Source organism: Ursus americanus, chromosome 3 (assembly GCF_024610735.1).
Source record: "Ursus americanus isolate L20-20 chromosome 3, mUrsAme1.1.p, whole genome shotgun sequence".
NCBI lineage: Eukaryota > Metazoa > Chordata > Mammalia > Carnivora > Ursidae > Ursus > Ursus americanus.
Window position 1 is genome coordinate 15,933,750 of NC_142129.1, and position 16,471 is coordinate 15,950,220.

Genomic DNA, 16,471 nt, shown 5'->3' on the forward strand with positions numbered 1-16,471 from the left:
AAAATAACTGTTCTTTGTAGTAAAATGCATCGTGTTATAGGGTTTATGAAGAGAAATTCAGATGATGGTCTATATATTCTAGCTCTAAAGGCACAAAAACATATATGCTATGAGGGTCTTTTAAAATTCAATATTGTTTAAATAAAGTTGGTTTTATAACTTAAAGCACTTTACTTCATACGTTAACATCTGGAGAACATTGTCCTTGAATTATTCCCTGTGAATGGTGTTGGCATATTTACACGCTGTCCAGGAAAGCTGAGAGATAACATGTCTTAACCTTGTGGTTCTCAAACTCTTATTGTGAGCCCAGATCCCTTATCCAAGAGAGATTCTGACTTAGAATCCTGGGATGGAAAATAAGGCAAGGAAGAAGTATTCTGGGTCCCCGGGCCTGGTTGGTGTGCTTCCTACAACTCTCAGTGACATCTTAGGAGCCTCCCAGAGCCCCTGGAGCTCTGCAGGTGCAAAGCCAGACTGGAGCAGGAATGGGTGGTAAGGGAGGAGGCTTGTCCGGTGTGCTTAAAAATCATAGCGCATCAGTGGTTGCCTACTGTGAGCAGAGCTGCTTTGTTTGTCTGCAGTGTAATCTTCCCCGGGGCTTTGTGGATAACGAGTAGACTGGAATGTACTCCAGTTTCCTTAGCATCACTGCAACTCGGATTGGCCACGTGACTCAGATGCCCCGTGCATTTTCTGCAGGTGGGGCTGCCTCAGTGACCTCTACCAGGAGATCCAAAGGCAACAGGAGAGCAACCTGAATTTGCTTATGGGCATCGTGCTCATGAAAATTTGCAAACTAGAATCCTGTTATTGTTGCCCTGAGCGCTGCTGCTGCTTCTACTACTGCTACTCCGTGTTCTTCCCCCCTCCCACCCCTCTTCCTCCTCCTCCTCCTCCTGTCTTTTCAGGAGTAGAGCTGAGACACTTTCCAGGCGTGTGGCTAGATGCTTGGGTTTCTCTTATCCTTTGTTCTTTGCAAAATCCATTGACTGTCAAACTTATTTAATGTTCCAGACCATGTTCTTTCCTCAGGCAGAGGAGAGCCGTCTGCAAGCCGGTAACTAAACCTCAGTCAGCGGGTGTCTAGACTGCGAGTGGAGCTGCTGGAGGGTTCTGGGTGCCTCGTGGGAGGCAGATAGCACTGTGCGTACCCCATGTTGAACGCGTGGAACCGGCTGGGAGGGAGCAGGCTACAGCTGCGTTCCTGATACTGCCCCTTCCAAGGGGGTCCTTCTAATCTTCTTTGGTAGCAGCAATACCTCAGTTTTTGGTTCAAAAATTATATCTCCGCAGGGGAAGCCACACATCAGAAGAGGGCAGTGTGCCAGCAATCTATACTAGCACCTTTTCTAAGAATAAGGACTCAAGGCCTTTCACACTCGGATGCTTTGAGTCACTATTTCACAGATTAGTTTTGTTACATTAAGCTGCTTTCAGTGCTCAAGCCCCGAAGTTGCTCAGGCGGACCTACCTTCTAGCCTGTGCCTTGTGGGGAGGCCTGAACAGTCCTCGCAAGATTCCAGCTGTTCCTCTTTCACCCTGCTGCTCGGTTTTTGTTTGGTTTTATTTTGAATTGTCTTGGTTAGAGGAAAGCTACACCTCAAAAAGTTTTTTTATTGTACATCGAAACTGGTACTGACCATCCGGGAGACCAGATTGTGCCATGTGGACAAGCGTGAGCTCGGAGCTAGACTCCCTGGCTCTCCTGTGGCCTCATGGTGAGACTTCACGCACATTGCTTACTGCACCACAACCTTCTCACCTGTGCAATGGGAGTAAGAATACTACCGATTCCTTAGGGTTGTTGAAGGTTACATGAGTTACTCTTTGCGAAGTGCTTGGGAATGCCTGACTCACAGCGAGTCCTGCACTCATGCTAGCTGCTTCTGCGCTAGTATGACTCTTTAGTGTTATTACCAGGTGGAAGAGTTAGGCTTGCCTTGTTACTCTGCTGAAGATTTGGGGGAAGACCCAGGTCTTCCTGGGTAGAGATTCGTGCCTGGGGTAGAAGCCTAAAACGATGCGCCCCCTGGGATGTCGACTCTTGGTGGTGGAGGAGGAGTGCCTGTTTTGAGCTTAGACCTCATTCTGCATGTTGGTCCCGCCGCTAAACTACTGGTGTAAAAAAGTATAAAGACGAAAACAAGCAAAACCCCATAAAAACGGATGTTACTAATGCCTACGTTGTTAGGTTATAAAACTTAACGACAGAAAAAAAAGAGTCTGGTTTATATTGCATGCTCAATATATAGCAGTTGTTATAAGTATTATATTTTGGAGAGAAAAATCTAGCCGTCCTAAGTCATCGAGATACGGAGTTAGGAGGTGGGTCAAAAGACTGAAGTTTGCCATATTTTCAAATGCTTAAGATGATGTTTTAAATTTGCTTATGTTTTCCGTATTTATGTCTACCCTCTTTAATGCCAGGGAACTTTTCAGAACAGACTGTTAATGTTTCTTCTTGTATTTTGAATTGGATGTTGTAGAAATCGGCCCTGAGGAGGAAGTGTGCGGTCTGTAAAATCGTCGTCCACACCGCCTGCATCGAACAGCTAGAAAAGGTGAGACAGCGCCACCTGCTGCAGTGTTGGCTACATCGCAAGCATAGTGACCAGGTGTCGCTTCCTAATTCCAACTTTTTCAAAACCGTGCGCTTTTAAAAAAACGAAAGACCAACATTGTTACCAGATTAGTAATGGAAAACCAGTGCTTAAGGTTAATTTCCCCTATTGTTTGCTGAAGGATAATTCGATATCATTTTATGTTGCCTCTTGGGAGGAGGAGTGGTAAGGTTAGAGAGAAAAGCCGGGTACAAGAGAATTTTTTTTTTTTTTTTAATGACAGACATTGTTATTCACCCCTAGATTTTTCTGCAAGATTTTTTTTTCTTAAAGAAAAAAACAAACTCTTTAAAATCATTGTTCAGATTCGTCTGACCTTTGTGAGTTTCTTCTTCCTAAAGTGGCTGCAAGGAAGAGAGCCGGGCCAGATGGCAGCTCTCCTTCCTTTCTTGGGGCAGCGTTCCGCTTGCGCAGCACGAATGTGTGGGTGTGCTGGAGGTGACATCTCCGTGTGTCTTGCCTCCAGAAGAGGTACATTCTCTACAGTCCATTGATCAGTCATTTGCGAGAAAGGGAAGGCTCCAGTTGTGAGTGCGTCGTCTGCCGTCTTCCCTTTCTTGCCTCTCCTCTCTTTCCGCGCGTGAGTCTCTGTGTTATCTGTGTTCTTGAGCTGTCGTATGTGAATGTGTTGAACTGTTTTCATCCCCTGCAACGTTCATTATTTTCATGAACATGTTACCAATTGTTGCCAACTGCTGTTTTGTAGGGATATATATATATATATATATATGTATTTTTTTTCTTTTTGCTCTTCCAACCCCATTTACTTACGTCCTCCTTCATTTCTATACGCCTTTCACCTTATCAAGTAACTAAAGAAGATGTGCATGTTACCAGGAGACCTACCTACCTAAAAGAAGGGCAGTACTGAAGACTTAAAGAAAAATTTCTGTGTATGAATCATCATCATCATATTAAATATTTCTCAACTTTATGTTGTCCTAATTCTAAAATCTGAAACATAGCTGGGTGATTTCAGCTGCCTTACATGTTTTCTCTTACTCTTTATCTCTTTTTCTCAAATTTACAGTGTAAGGGGATTACTGTTTAGAGATATGTTGATTTCATCAATGAGAATGAAGAGACATGGACTGGAGATAGAGGATCCCCCGTGTCTCTATAGAATATCTAGGGTGATGATTTCAAGTGTTGCACTGCGTTCCTTACTCTTTGGGGTTTTTGCTTTGTAGTCTCTATATCTGTCACCGTTGGTTTGTTTTGTTAAGTCAATCTAGTCTGGTGCTTATCCCTAATGTAATACACTTTTCTTTTTAAATGACAGATTAATTTCAGATGTAAACCAACATTTCGAGAAGGGGGCTCCAGATCGCCAAGAGAAGTGAGTGTTTCAGAGCTCGACTTCAAATGCCACCTTTATTTCCCATTGATGCACTGGACTAACAGACATTCACCAGGGATTAAAAACCAAAGTCTAGCTCCCTCCATTCCACATCGGTTTCTTATCAATACATCAATAAATACCATGAGTAAAATCTCCCAGTCTCTTCAGCATGTGTATAACTGCCCTTTACTGTTCTCATGAAATGCTTTGGGGAGCTAAGGTCTTAATGAGCAGGTAGGGAGGCAGTGGTAGAATTGAAGAGGTAAGAAGTAAATAAGATTTTATTGTCTTACTGTCCATTTGAACTCCATTTTTCAATTTTGACTGCGTAGAAGCTATTCAGGGGGCAGCATAGTAACCAAGTATTTCCACACACACTGGAGCCAGATTGGTTTCCATACCTGTCTAGATGCTGTGTGATTTGAGGCATCTTACTTCGTCTTTCTGAATTGCAATGTTTTTATCTGCGAAGTCAGTATGTTGGTAGGTAGATGGAAGAACTCCATTCAGTGCTCAGTCCTTGACCTCAGCCCAGTTGTGAAGACAAACAGGTAAACAGGAAATCACAAGGAAGAGCCCTTGCTCTGTTAGTGGGGAGCAGTGGGGAGGACAGGAGGAGAGCTGCACTTCGTCAGATTTGTTCGTTTAGCTCTTTTTCGAGGAGATGGAGCACATGTGGAAAAGCTAGAGAAGGTGAGGTAGTTGGTAGAGGGTCTCAGCCCTCCTGTGTTATCCTAAATAGTCTAGCTCCAGGTCCCAAATTGCACTCCTCAGTTGGCAAAACAAAAGGCTGCAATGAATAGAACCCGTCCTTCTTAGAACATAGTTTAGCCGCCCAGGTGTTACCATTGTGTATGGTGCTCTCCCTAAGACAAAGTGTGGTTAAGTGTCATTTTTGTGAAATATACATTCTCCATTTCATTTACATTCCCAGTAAGATTATTTTCAGTTCCACATACAGATTTAGCCCCTTGGAAACCTTCCCAGCTGGTGCACTCCTCAAACTAGCTCTATGCACTGATGAATAGGCGAGGGAGGTAGGATACCAGAGAAAGGGCTTCCTGGAGGAGGCGGCAAGTAAACTGAGATCCAGAGGAGTTATCTAAGTGAAGGTGTGTGTAGCAGGAGGATAGTTAGGAGGTGACAGCCTCCTAGACAGAAAGACCACATGCTCCCAAGCACAAAAATGAGAGAGAACATAACAAGTACGTGAAATCCAAGAGATAAGCAGGGGCTAGGCCATGAAGGCCCCTGTACGCTATGTTACAAGTTGAGTGTTTTATCATCATGGTAATTGGGGGGGGGAATTAACTATTTTTTTAAAGTAATTTATTTATTTGAGAGAGAAAGAGAAGGGGGGGGAGGGGCGGAGGGAGAGGAAGAGAAACCGTCCCAAGCAGACTCCCCGCTGATGCAGGGCTCTATCTCACGACAATGAGATCATGACCTGAGCTGAAATCAAGAGTCAGATGCCCAACCGACTGAGCCACCTGGGGGCCCTGGAGCATTAAACTATTTTAAGTAGAATATATTATTCTGGCTTCAGTGTGGAGGGAATACCATATAGTTCAAGAGCGGCCATATTGGAGTCATGGAGAGAATTTAAGGGACTCTTCTAGTGGTGATCTGAACTATCAGTAATAGTTCTAGTAATAGAATAGAATAGTAATATCTCTTGTCTTCTCCTACTGTGTTTGGCCATTATGTCAGCAATAGGAAGGTGATGGGTCATACTTAGGGTGAGGAAAGTGCAAGAAAAATGATAGGCTTGTGGATACCCTCAGTGCCGCCCAAGTGCACAAGAGCATTGGCCAGAAGATAACTCAGAACCCTAGTGAAGGGGAAAATTAGAAGGAATAGTTTTGTGTTTTTAAGATGAACTAAGTGAATTTCCAACTGGGGATCCATATGTCCACGTTTAGCTCCCTGTCTTTTAATTTCTCTCTTTCTCTCTAGATAGATAGTTGTGATTGTATGCGCCATGTTGTAACGCAAAGGGTTATATACTTTTTTGTTTTTAGTAGCAGTATCACTGGGTGAAGCCACACCCTCCTCCACAAGTGTTTTGAACACCTGCTCTTATCTTTGTAACAAGAACTTGATAATTTCTACCATTCCTACATCTTCAACTCTCCACCCCTCCTCTGGATTATTTCCATCACCATAAACATGGTCTGACATCTCCCCTCTTAAATATAAACAAACAAAAATATTTCTTAACCACCAACTGTGTTTTAACTGCTGTTCGATTCTCAGTTTTGCATTCATTGCTAAACTTCCAGAAAGTGCTGTCTATATCACTGTTCAGTATATCACCTCCCCATCATTTTAACCTGTCCTCATCTGGTTTCTACTCTGTCCATTCACTGAAATACTTTTTTCACTGTTGCCAGAATCTCACAGACACCAAACCCGTTAGATATTTTTCTGTTCTTATTTAGTCTCTCAAATAAACTCAAATTATTCAATGTTCCACCCTTCTTAAATATCTCTCCTGTCCTGATGTCTTTCCTAATTTTCCTCTTATTTCTTTGGAGAGTCCTTCGCATTGTTTCATCATTCACTGCCCCTGATTCATACAGAATCCTCTGGGCATGGTACTTGGCCGTATTTTCTCTCCGTCTACTCTTGTTGGGAGAGCTCATCCAATTTCATGGCTTTAAACATCACATCTGAGCTGATAACTCCTAACTTTGCAGTTCCGGTCCACACTTCTTGGAGTTCCATTTGACATGTCCCTTGAATGCATCATTTCATCTCGAACCTAACACATTAAAACTAAATTCATTATGAACATCACCATAAAAACTTTTTTTTTTTTCAATTCTTTCACACCTCAGAAAATGAGATGGCCCTTGATCCAGCTCCTCAGTCAAAAAGACTGGGAGATCATTGATTCCTTCTCATGTATTCCACACATCTAATTCATTTGGCAGCCCTATCAATTTCATTTATAAAATATATTTCAAATCATCTGCTCATCTCCATTTCTGTTGTCAAGCAAGAAACCCTAGACTAAGACACCATGATCTCTTTTGACTACTGAGGTAGCTTTTTCGTGATTCCTTCATTTTCCCCTTTAATCCATCAGGATTTAAGAGAGTGATTTTTTAATTTTTTATTTTTTTAAAGTTTTTATTTATTTATTTGACAGAGAGAAAGACAGCCAGTGAGAGAGGGAACACAAGCAGGGGGAGTGGGAGACGAAGAAGTAGGCTCCCAGCAGAGAAACCCGATGTGGGGCTCGATCCCAGGACTCTGGGATTATGCCCTGAGCCGAAGGCAGATGCTTAATGACTGAGTCACCCAGGTGCCCCAATAGAGTGATTTTTTAAAACAGAAGTCAGATCCTGTAATTTTTCAGCTTAAAATCCTCCATTAGTTTTCATAGCACTTAGAGTAAAACCCAAGTCTATATCTCGGCATGAAAAGCCCTGCGTAGTCTTGCCCCAGCCTACCTCGCCAGACCCATCCAGCTGCTGCATGGAATTTCTTTCGATTCTTGAGACATGCATTCAGGTATTCCCCACCTTCAGATATTTATGTATTTCACTGTTGTCCTGGAAATCTCTTTATGGCTAACCATTTCTTAGAGTTAGGCCTCAGCTCATATATCACCCCTCCAAGGTCTTCCTTGATGACTTCCTCTGAATAGGTTACACGTTGTTCTTTATCAAAGTACCTTGTTCTGCCCCTTCAGAGCACTTTGTATGTCATAATTACCTATGGGTATTACTCATTTGCTTGTTTGTTGTCCCCCTGAAGTGTAAGCTTTGGGAAGTCACTCATGGAATTTGTCCCAAACTCACTGGACATAGAGGATGTGACCTGTTGACTGGAAGCATTTATACTGAAGTCAATTTCTCCCCCAATGCCTAAGAACTCTTATTCTAAGAGGACAATTTGAAGGTGAAACTTATGGTAGGCTATGACTCACTTGAGATTCTTAATTAAGAGACCTTGCATAGTTTACTGAATGTCAGTGAAAGAACAGTCACCGTAGAAGTAGTTTGGCTGGGTCAGATCATAACTCTGTTGCGTTTGCACTTAATTGGCATTGCCTCAATGGCATCGTAGGGATCTAGAGCAGGGATTGTTAATCGTTGTACCTTGAGCTTTGTCTGACACGTGGAAGTTTGTTAATGAACATTGTAGGGCTCCTCTAGGTGGAATCTTTCTGGACCTCAGTTTTCTTAGACATAAGCTATATAGATTGGGTTATAATTTCAAGATTCTTTGACGCACTCTATGAATAATATTAGGAATTGAAGTTGTTGTTTGAAAATAAGTGAGCAAGAGTGTTATGTATTTCTGCTAACAAAACTGAGTATAAACCCTGAAATAATGTATCACTGAGATTTTAACACCCATAAGTAATAGCCCTTTCCTTGCCCAGTACTTGAAGATAGTATATGCATAATTCAGAGATTATTGATAAACAATAAAAAGATGTCATGGTGTTAGAAGCCTTGCTTTGCCATCTTAACAGCAGTGTGTCAACACTCACGTTTGCAGTGTAAGGATCCCGAGTCTAATTTCAGCTCCATAACTTTGGAGATGTGAATAATAGTCAAAAGAAAAGAGTGTGAAAAATGAAAGTGCTTCAGAGTAAGGATTAGAAAACAGCAGTGAATTTACAGAAATTGGGTTTTTCCCCCTGACTGATACGGCAACTGATGATCCTCCAAAGTGATAACTACCTGAGTTGATCATCAAAAAAAATTAGGTTGAGAATTCCATTCCACTCAACCACATTTATTTGGATGTTTGTTCGAACTGTTAAGGCAGTGATAGAAGGAATTTCTATTAGGCCTAAGAAGATCTTTTCATAGTAGTGAATCACAGAACTTTACATCAAAAACTAGGGATGTACTGTATGGTGACTAACATAACATAATAAAAAATTATTAAAAAAAAAAAAAAGAAGGATGCTTGACCTCTCACATCAGAGCTCCACATGGGAGGCAGTTACTCAGTTTCTTCCCAAGGAGTGCTTTTGTTTCAGTTACTTTCTCCGTGCCTTAATTTGTGACCCAATTTCTAGAAAGAATGATATTCAAAATATTTAACAACTTCCTGAGTCATATAGTAATATTTAAGTAAACAATTTAAAAGTGTTCCCCTATATTCCCTTAACAGATTAAACTACATGGTATTATAAATCTTCTTACCAAATGACACATGTTGCAACCTAAATGATTCATTAAGGCAGTCTTATAATTTCTAAATAATTGTTGCTTTCTGGAAATTGTTGGTTTAATCTTTTGATTAGATCTGTCACTAGCGAAATAACCCCATGAGTCAGCCCTGATTTCATAGGCAATTGCATCAAATTCTTCCAACATTTCCCTCCTTAAATTGATAGTCATTAGGTGAGTTATAATCTCCATAAGCGGAGAATTTCCCTTATCATCAATGACATTGTTCATTTTCCCACAGCTTTTGCTAAACTAACAGCAATTACAGTAAATTTTTCTCTCTTACAGTATTGTCTGACGTTCTTGTATATTCAATATTTCTACTACTGACTGTCATTGAAATCATTTCCTGAAGGAGCTTGATCCCGAGCTCTCAGAGCAGAGGAAAAGCATAGCAACACAGGGGTTCAGAGTGTAGGCTCGGTCTCCAGACTGCCTGGGTTTGAATCCTTGCTCTGACCCTTGAATCTCAAGTCACCACTCAATACCTTTGTTTTATGATCTCTAAAAGGAGGACGATAATGATAATTCAAACAGAACCCTCCGATAAAGTGTCCTACAATGTTGTGAATTGAGACATGGCGCAGTTGGCAGCTGGCCCAGTCCTCCCCAGCCCTCTTCTTAAGGCAGCAGTGGGCTAGAATTCTCATCACCTGAGTGGATGGAAGGCTGAGGTGATCAGCCTCACCTGTGAGGTAGAGCGGTGCAGGGTCCAGCAGGTGCTATGGACCCATATAACTGGGCAGGTTCCCGACTTGCTCACTGTTCTGAGGGCCACAGCTGGCCATGGGCCCCAACATTGTATGATATTGAAACTTGCACAGCCCAGTCTTCTGACTGTGCTGGGTTCGGGCGGGGTGGGGGAGGGATCCTGGTGGCATTGCTCAAGCAACATGATTTGTTTTCGAAATAGAGCTCATTGGAACAGAATCCCAGAGACCTGCCAAAAATGAACATTCTAGCTGCTTAATAATGGGGGTAGAAGTGATTTCCAATGTTGAGGGGGTGGGGTGAGGTGGGGTACTATGGCAGTTAGGGAGGAGCCAAGAGGATGGTAGGGGAACTAAACTAATTTATCAACCAGTACAGGAATATTTCAGTATTTTAACAACTCATGGGATTTTTCTGGTACATACCGACTGAATAGCACCTCTACTTATAAAAATTCTCATGAAAACTAAAATAATTATTACATTTAAAGCGTGTTTTTAAAAGTTGCTGACACACAGTACTCAAAAATATTATTATTAGCTTCTTTCTGAGAACAATATAAGAATTGTGTCCTTGTTTTATTAAACTGCCTCAGTGGGAAAAGCAAGACAAAATTTAGACTAATTAGTGGGACCATTATGCTTCTTTATATCTTGTTATAGTTAAAAGACGATTATTCCTCCAGGATCTTTGTTTAGTTTTAACTTGGATTGATTTGACATTAGAAAGAGAAATGGAGGTGGCATTTTAGATAATGCTCATGTTTGTTGGAGGTATTTTTGTCACTCTGAGTTTCATGTGTCGATAGAACTTTCTTTTTTCCTCAACACTGATCTATTTCCTGTATACCTAAAACAGGTAGGTTTTATACATGTATACCTAAAACTGGCAGGTAGTAGGCATCTAGTAAGTATTTGCTGAATGACTGGATATATATTAAAGGGCCTTTGAAAGGGAAAATATAGGCTGTGGCCTGATGATAGACATGTCAGTGTCAGGTAAAATGTGTTTTCTCAGAAAAGAGCAAGAGAAAAAAAAGGAAATATTTTATGTATATCGGTCTAAGAAGGATGAGTTGTATGTAAGTTTATCTGTGCCATTGGGCCTAAAGACAACTTTCTCTCCTATAGTATATCCTAACAGCAGCGGTAATGGGGCTCCTTAACTCCCCGCCCGAGGAGGGATTGTCTATTTGGGAGGAAAAGGAAGTTCTGTGTTTCCTATGGCCCAAGATGAGAATAGACTTTGAAAGCCGATCTAATTTCTAGAACCCAAGGACAGTTTAAACACAATGTCATTGTACAAACATCACGACGGGCCCACATCTCTTGCCTCAGTCATCTTTCTCCCCTTTAGCTTTTCTTTCCCTTCACTTTCGCTAGTGAAAAATTCTCCTGCTGTATGTCCTGAATGAGGAGATCTGTTTCTTTCTGAGAACCTAATTTCTTGAAGTTCTTTCTAACATAGATGTTTGGTGTGGTGCCTGCCTGGGGTATATAACGCATTAAATACATATTTGTTTTTAAAAATGGATATTGCTGCTTTATCTTATCTCCCTCACTGTTTCACGTCTCTGAGGGGATTTCAGTGACCTCCCACTCTGCACAGCGCTTTTCTGGGAAGGAAGCAGAGTAAGAGCATTATGCTGTGGCCATGAAGAGCACGTGGAGGGAGGACACAATGAATGGCTTCTGCAAATACGAAAGATCACTGGGCATGGGAGTGGCTTCAGTTTTCCAAGCGGAATCATGTTTATTGTTAAATCACACATACACATATTTGGTTTTGTGCTAATGGGCTTAGGTTATGGTTTATGGGAATCTATATGCTTAAAATATTTAAAAAAACTAATAATGGGGTTGGCGAATTTAAACATACTCATTTAATTTTGTTTTCCCACAGAACTTTGTGCGTCATCACTGGGTGCACAGGCGTCGGCAGGAGGGAAAATGTAAGCAGTGTGGTAAGGTAAGGGGCCCAGCACCCCACGGCCATCGCGGGAGGCTCCCCAGGCCTTCACAAGCACCCGAGGTAGATGAGTCCTCTCACCCGAATCCAGTGCTCAGTATGTCTCTTCCTTTCTGAAAGGCCTTATTTCTCCAGGTCCCTTTCCTCAAGAGGTGTTTTAGTTGTAGAACTCACTGCAAGAGGCAGGGGTCTCAATCCAGGTATTAGCACATTTTAAGAGCGATGGATACACTTTCATGGTGAATTTCATTGTCAATGGTTAAAAAAATAACACTTCTTATTTTGCTAAAACCCCCTCCTGAGGACTACTGGTCTGTCACACTCCTGGCTCAGCAGGAGCAAATCCGTGGCTTGTTGAGAAGTACGACTTCTGTTGACACAGTATTGTGGTTGAGCAGAACTCAATAGAGGAAGGACCACACAGAAGCAAGAAAGGTGTTACTCTCTTAGGACGCGCTCGCGTTCCTGGAAAGAGATGGCCTCCTCACTTTGTGGCTGATTATGTCTACTTTCTCTCTCAGTGTGACTGGAGAAAGGCCTCTTGGGGTACCAGGCCACTGGGAAAAGGAAGCGGGGAAAGGGTGGGTCCTCAGGCCACATGCTATGAATCTCCATAGATTCTACATGTTATTGACCCCAACAGATTTGGGTTATGGCTTTTTTCATTGTACAAAGGTCTACTTTAGGAATGTAAGGACTCTGTGGGAAGGTTAAATTGGTGGTGAATCACACTACAAAGATTTTTTATTTTTTTTAAATCAATAGTAAGCTGGACTCAGTAAAGGGAAGTTTTGATTTGGTAAAGTAAGACAATTTGGAAGACTATATTCCTCATGAGTTAATTCCTAATTTATTTATTCATATGACTTTTTTGGATCGAGCACGGGACGAGCTGACCAGCAAAGCATTTTTGACAATAGAGGGATGCAAGGAAATATTGGGTCTCTGAGGTAGAAGTGTTGAGTGAGTGAGACTTGGAAAACGTTTCATGAATTTTGCTGTGTTGACCAATGCTGGAAAGAAAATATCATATTGTAGCGTCAGTTACCAACTTTTTATTTGGAAGGCTACCTATCTCTGCTTCAAGGGTATGGCCTTCCATTATAACTGGTATTATCTCCTCAGTTCACAGTGACCTTTAGTTGGTTCCTTTCTAGCCTGTAAAGAGGACAGATGAAATAGGTTGAAAGGGGAAGGAGGTAAAAGGAAGATGAGGAGGAGGAGGAAGGGGAAGTGGAACAATTCTTACTAGCATTTTACATGGTGAGGGAGAAGGAAGTCAGCCCTCTACTCTTATATGGCCTTCCTTCATTGGGTTCACCTACCCTACTCTTTCTGGTGTTGCCCTGGGGCTTCTGGACTTTCTCTTGCTTAGTAGATTGTAGACTATCTTCAACTTTCTCATGAGAGAGAGAGAGAGAGAGTGTGTGTGTGTGTGTGTGTGTGTGTGATAGAAGAAACAGGTATTTAGGCATAGCCAGCTTTGAGGTTAGAGATGGGAAGTGTAGGAAGGGTCTGGACAACAAGTTCTTTGTCTTGCAAACATATCTTCACTGGATAGCCTGGCAGCTGGCACTCCCCCAGTAACTTTTAAGCCATAATAGAATTGGAGGAATTTTATTAAAAGAAAATCAATAAACATATTTTGTGACAGGTATCCCCTAGAGTCACATTATGCTCCCTTTCCTGGCCTTGTCTTCTGTTGGCATGGTCAACCAAATGGGAGAAAACTGGACTCCTCTTACCTACGTTGCTGTGACCATGTCTCCTTTGCTTCCTCTGTTCTCAGGCAGCAGTCTTGGAGTGCTCCCAACTCTCTGCACATCATAGCTATTAGCTGAGAAGTCAGTGATCCCAACTTTTCACATAATGTTCCCCTAATAATGTATTGCTATATTCATCCCCTGCATATAATCCAGTTGCTCATGGCTTCTCAGAGACTCAAGCAGTTATGGGATGGGATGGTCTTAGACCTGTGTCTCCCACTGGACAGTAAATAATCCTTCTTTGGATCCTGGCTTGTACTCTGGATTAGAGGAAAGCTAGTGGCTCTATTTCCATTTTATAGATTAAGTGATTGGAAATTCATTTCAAGCTTTGCTGCTATGCTTAATTTTCATCAGTAGGGTTGTACATTCTTACATATTCAGGGATTCTAAACCATCACCACCCCCCCAACAAACACATATACACACGTCCCGTATACATTATTCATAATTTACCCATTGGGATGGGGTGAAAAATAATCATTTCACTTAGCAAAACTTTTTTTTCCCAACTGATGGTTTGCAAACTTTTGGGTTGTTAGAGAGTGTTTATAGTTAAAGATGTTGTGGTTTCAATTTCTACTTTTAAAAATCAGAATAAAGTAAACATTTGGACTGATTTTCTCTTGAGCCTTGAATATGTGTTTGGCTGAGTGTGTGTGGCACTTGATAGATATCGGATCAGAGAGCTCATGATTCAGTTGCTCAGTTCCTTTAACATTTGCTGACTAACACAGGCTGCCATGTTTATGAACATTATATAATTTCATTCATAGTCTTGTTTTCATTCATAGTCTTGTATTACATAAGAGTTAGGGTTTAGGCGGAAAAGAGGTAGCATGCTCAAACTTAAATAGTGTATTTGATGAGTGTTTAATAGAGAGAATATTTAAAATGTGTGAGCAGAGTGTGGAGAAACTACAAGGGATAGTCAAGAACTCAGCAGGAGCCATGGTCAAGTCAAGTCTGAAGAAGTGAGGAGATGGAGAGAACTCCTTCACAGGAGCTGTAACTTTTAGTCACAAGACAGCCAGTCCAGGTGACCTACCAGCTGAGGGAATAAATACCCCAGCTTCACTTACCTTCAGTACCTCCAGTGACCAAATCTAGTAGAAACCAGAGCACAAGGGGCACTGTTGAGGTAACCCATGAAAGTGAACCTTTTACAATGAGATGTGGGATAAAGAAAGATAGTGGATCTGGAGAGGCAGTGGATGGATCTAGCACATATTGTTTGATGTAAAGCTATATTCAGTCAGTGGTTAAAGGAAGGATGCATACTTACTCCACAAACCTATCTCTTACTGATCTTTACCACATCTATACATTCATTCAATCAAAATGCACTCAACACTGAGTTACTTTGCCCTGGTTGTGTTACCCACTCTAGTGGGTACTTTGTACTTCAGTACTTTAAAAAATCAATATACAAAGAAAAAATATACTCACGATTCTGGCTAATTTGACCTTGCATTTTCGAAGGAACCAAGCCTCCAAACCCAGCAATATGGTAATTGTGAAAATATGCTTGTAAATAATAATTTGAGGTCTTATATTTTATTTCTTCATTTAGAAACACATATCAAAGTCCTAAAAATAAATGAGCTAGCTTTTTGAAACTCAGAATTCTTAACTTTCAAACACCACATCTTGAAAGCAGTTTTTAATATAGCAATATATAGTTAAACTTTGGTCTGCATTTTTTGATACCTTCCAGTTTCCTAACCAAACATGCTACATCATTTTAGATTATTTGTCTGTAAATCATATATACTATCATATATAGTTGAAGTAAATTAAAGAGCCTATCGCTAATTAAATGGGAAAATGTCAAAACTACTCTTCGCTATAAAGAATATTGTTAAAAACTAATTTAAAATGAACTTATGGGGGCGCCTGGGTGGCACAGCAGTTAGGCGTCTGCCTTCGGCTCAGGGCGTGATCCCGGCGTTATGGGATCGAGCCCCACATCAGGCTCCTCCGCTATGAGCCTGCTTCTTCCTCTCCTACTCCCTCTGCTTGTGTTCCCTCTCTCGCTGGCTGTCTCTATCTCTTTCAAATAAATAAATAAAATCTTTAAAAAAATAAAATAAAATGAACTTATGGTACAGTATTTAAAATGTATGCATTTAAGGGAAGTATACTTAATAATAGTTTTTATTGCAAAAAGGACAAAATGGTTAAAACCATTCCATGGGGTATTGTTGAGGTATTCTATGAATAGTGAAAGAGATTAGAGGAAAAAAATGGAGGTAAAATAAAAATAATGGAAAATACTGACCTGGGACTATGAGAGATGTTCCCTTACCACCTTAAAGCACCATTCTCCACTAACCTGGAAATTGTGCCCTGGGGGTCAACTGTCAAGACACCCTGCAAGGTTAGGAACAAGGAATGGAAGTTCAAGAGTGAGGATCTATGCACTGGTTAGGCAGGTTTGGTTATTTGCCTGTGTGTTTACTGTAACAGTGGAATCTTTTGCCTTTAACCTCGGGAGGATCAATGAGGAGGTGTAGGGTGGGTAACACAACCAGGGCAAAGAAATCAAGCCTCTCCAATAAGCCCCTGCCAACATAGCTGCTGGGAGCCTGGCTTTTCTTTCTGTCCTTGGCTGAGTATCAAGAAAGGAGAAAAGAACAATCAGTATTCTGCTCTCTGCTTCTATGCATTTGACTGTTTTTGATTCCTCATATAAGTGGTATCATATAGTATTTGTCTTCCTGTGTCTGGCTTATTTCACTGACATAATGCCCTTCAGATTCATCCAAGGAAGGGGAAATGGGAAAGTAATAGTCAAAGGGTACAGAGTTTCAGTTGTGCAGGATGAATGAAACCTTGAGATCTGTACAACATAGTGCCTGT

At 41.3% G+C, this 16,471-nt stretch overlaps 1 protein-coding gene across 2 annotated transcripts in view; it reads left to right on the forward strand.

Annotated features, from left to right (window-relative positions):
• The window catches only part of DGKI (diacylglycerol kinase iota), a 422,277-nt gene that overhangs the window by 174,421 nt on the left and 231,385 nt on the right, over positions 1-16,471 (forward strand). For both annotated transcript variants that reach the window (XM_087860802.1, XM_045792572.2), the window contains exons 4-6: positions 2,490-2,564; positions 3,907-3,963; positions 11,778-11,843. In XM_087860802.1, coding sequence (XP_087716928.1) covers positions 2,490-2,564; positions 3,907-3,963; positions 11,778-11,843 — 198 coding nt within the window. The remainder of the gene's footprint in view (positions 1-2,489; positions 2,565-3,906; positions 3,964-11,777; positions 11,844-16,471) is intronic.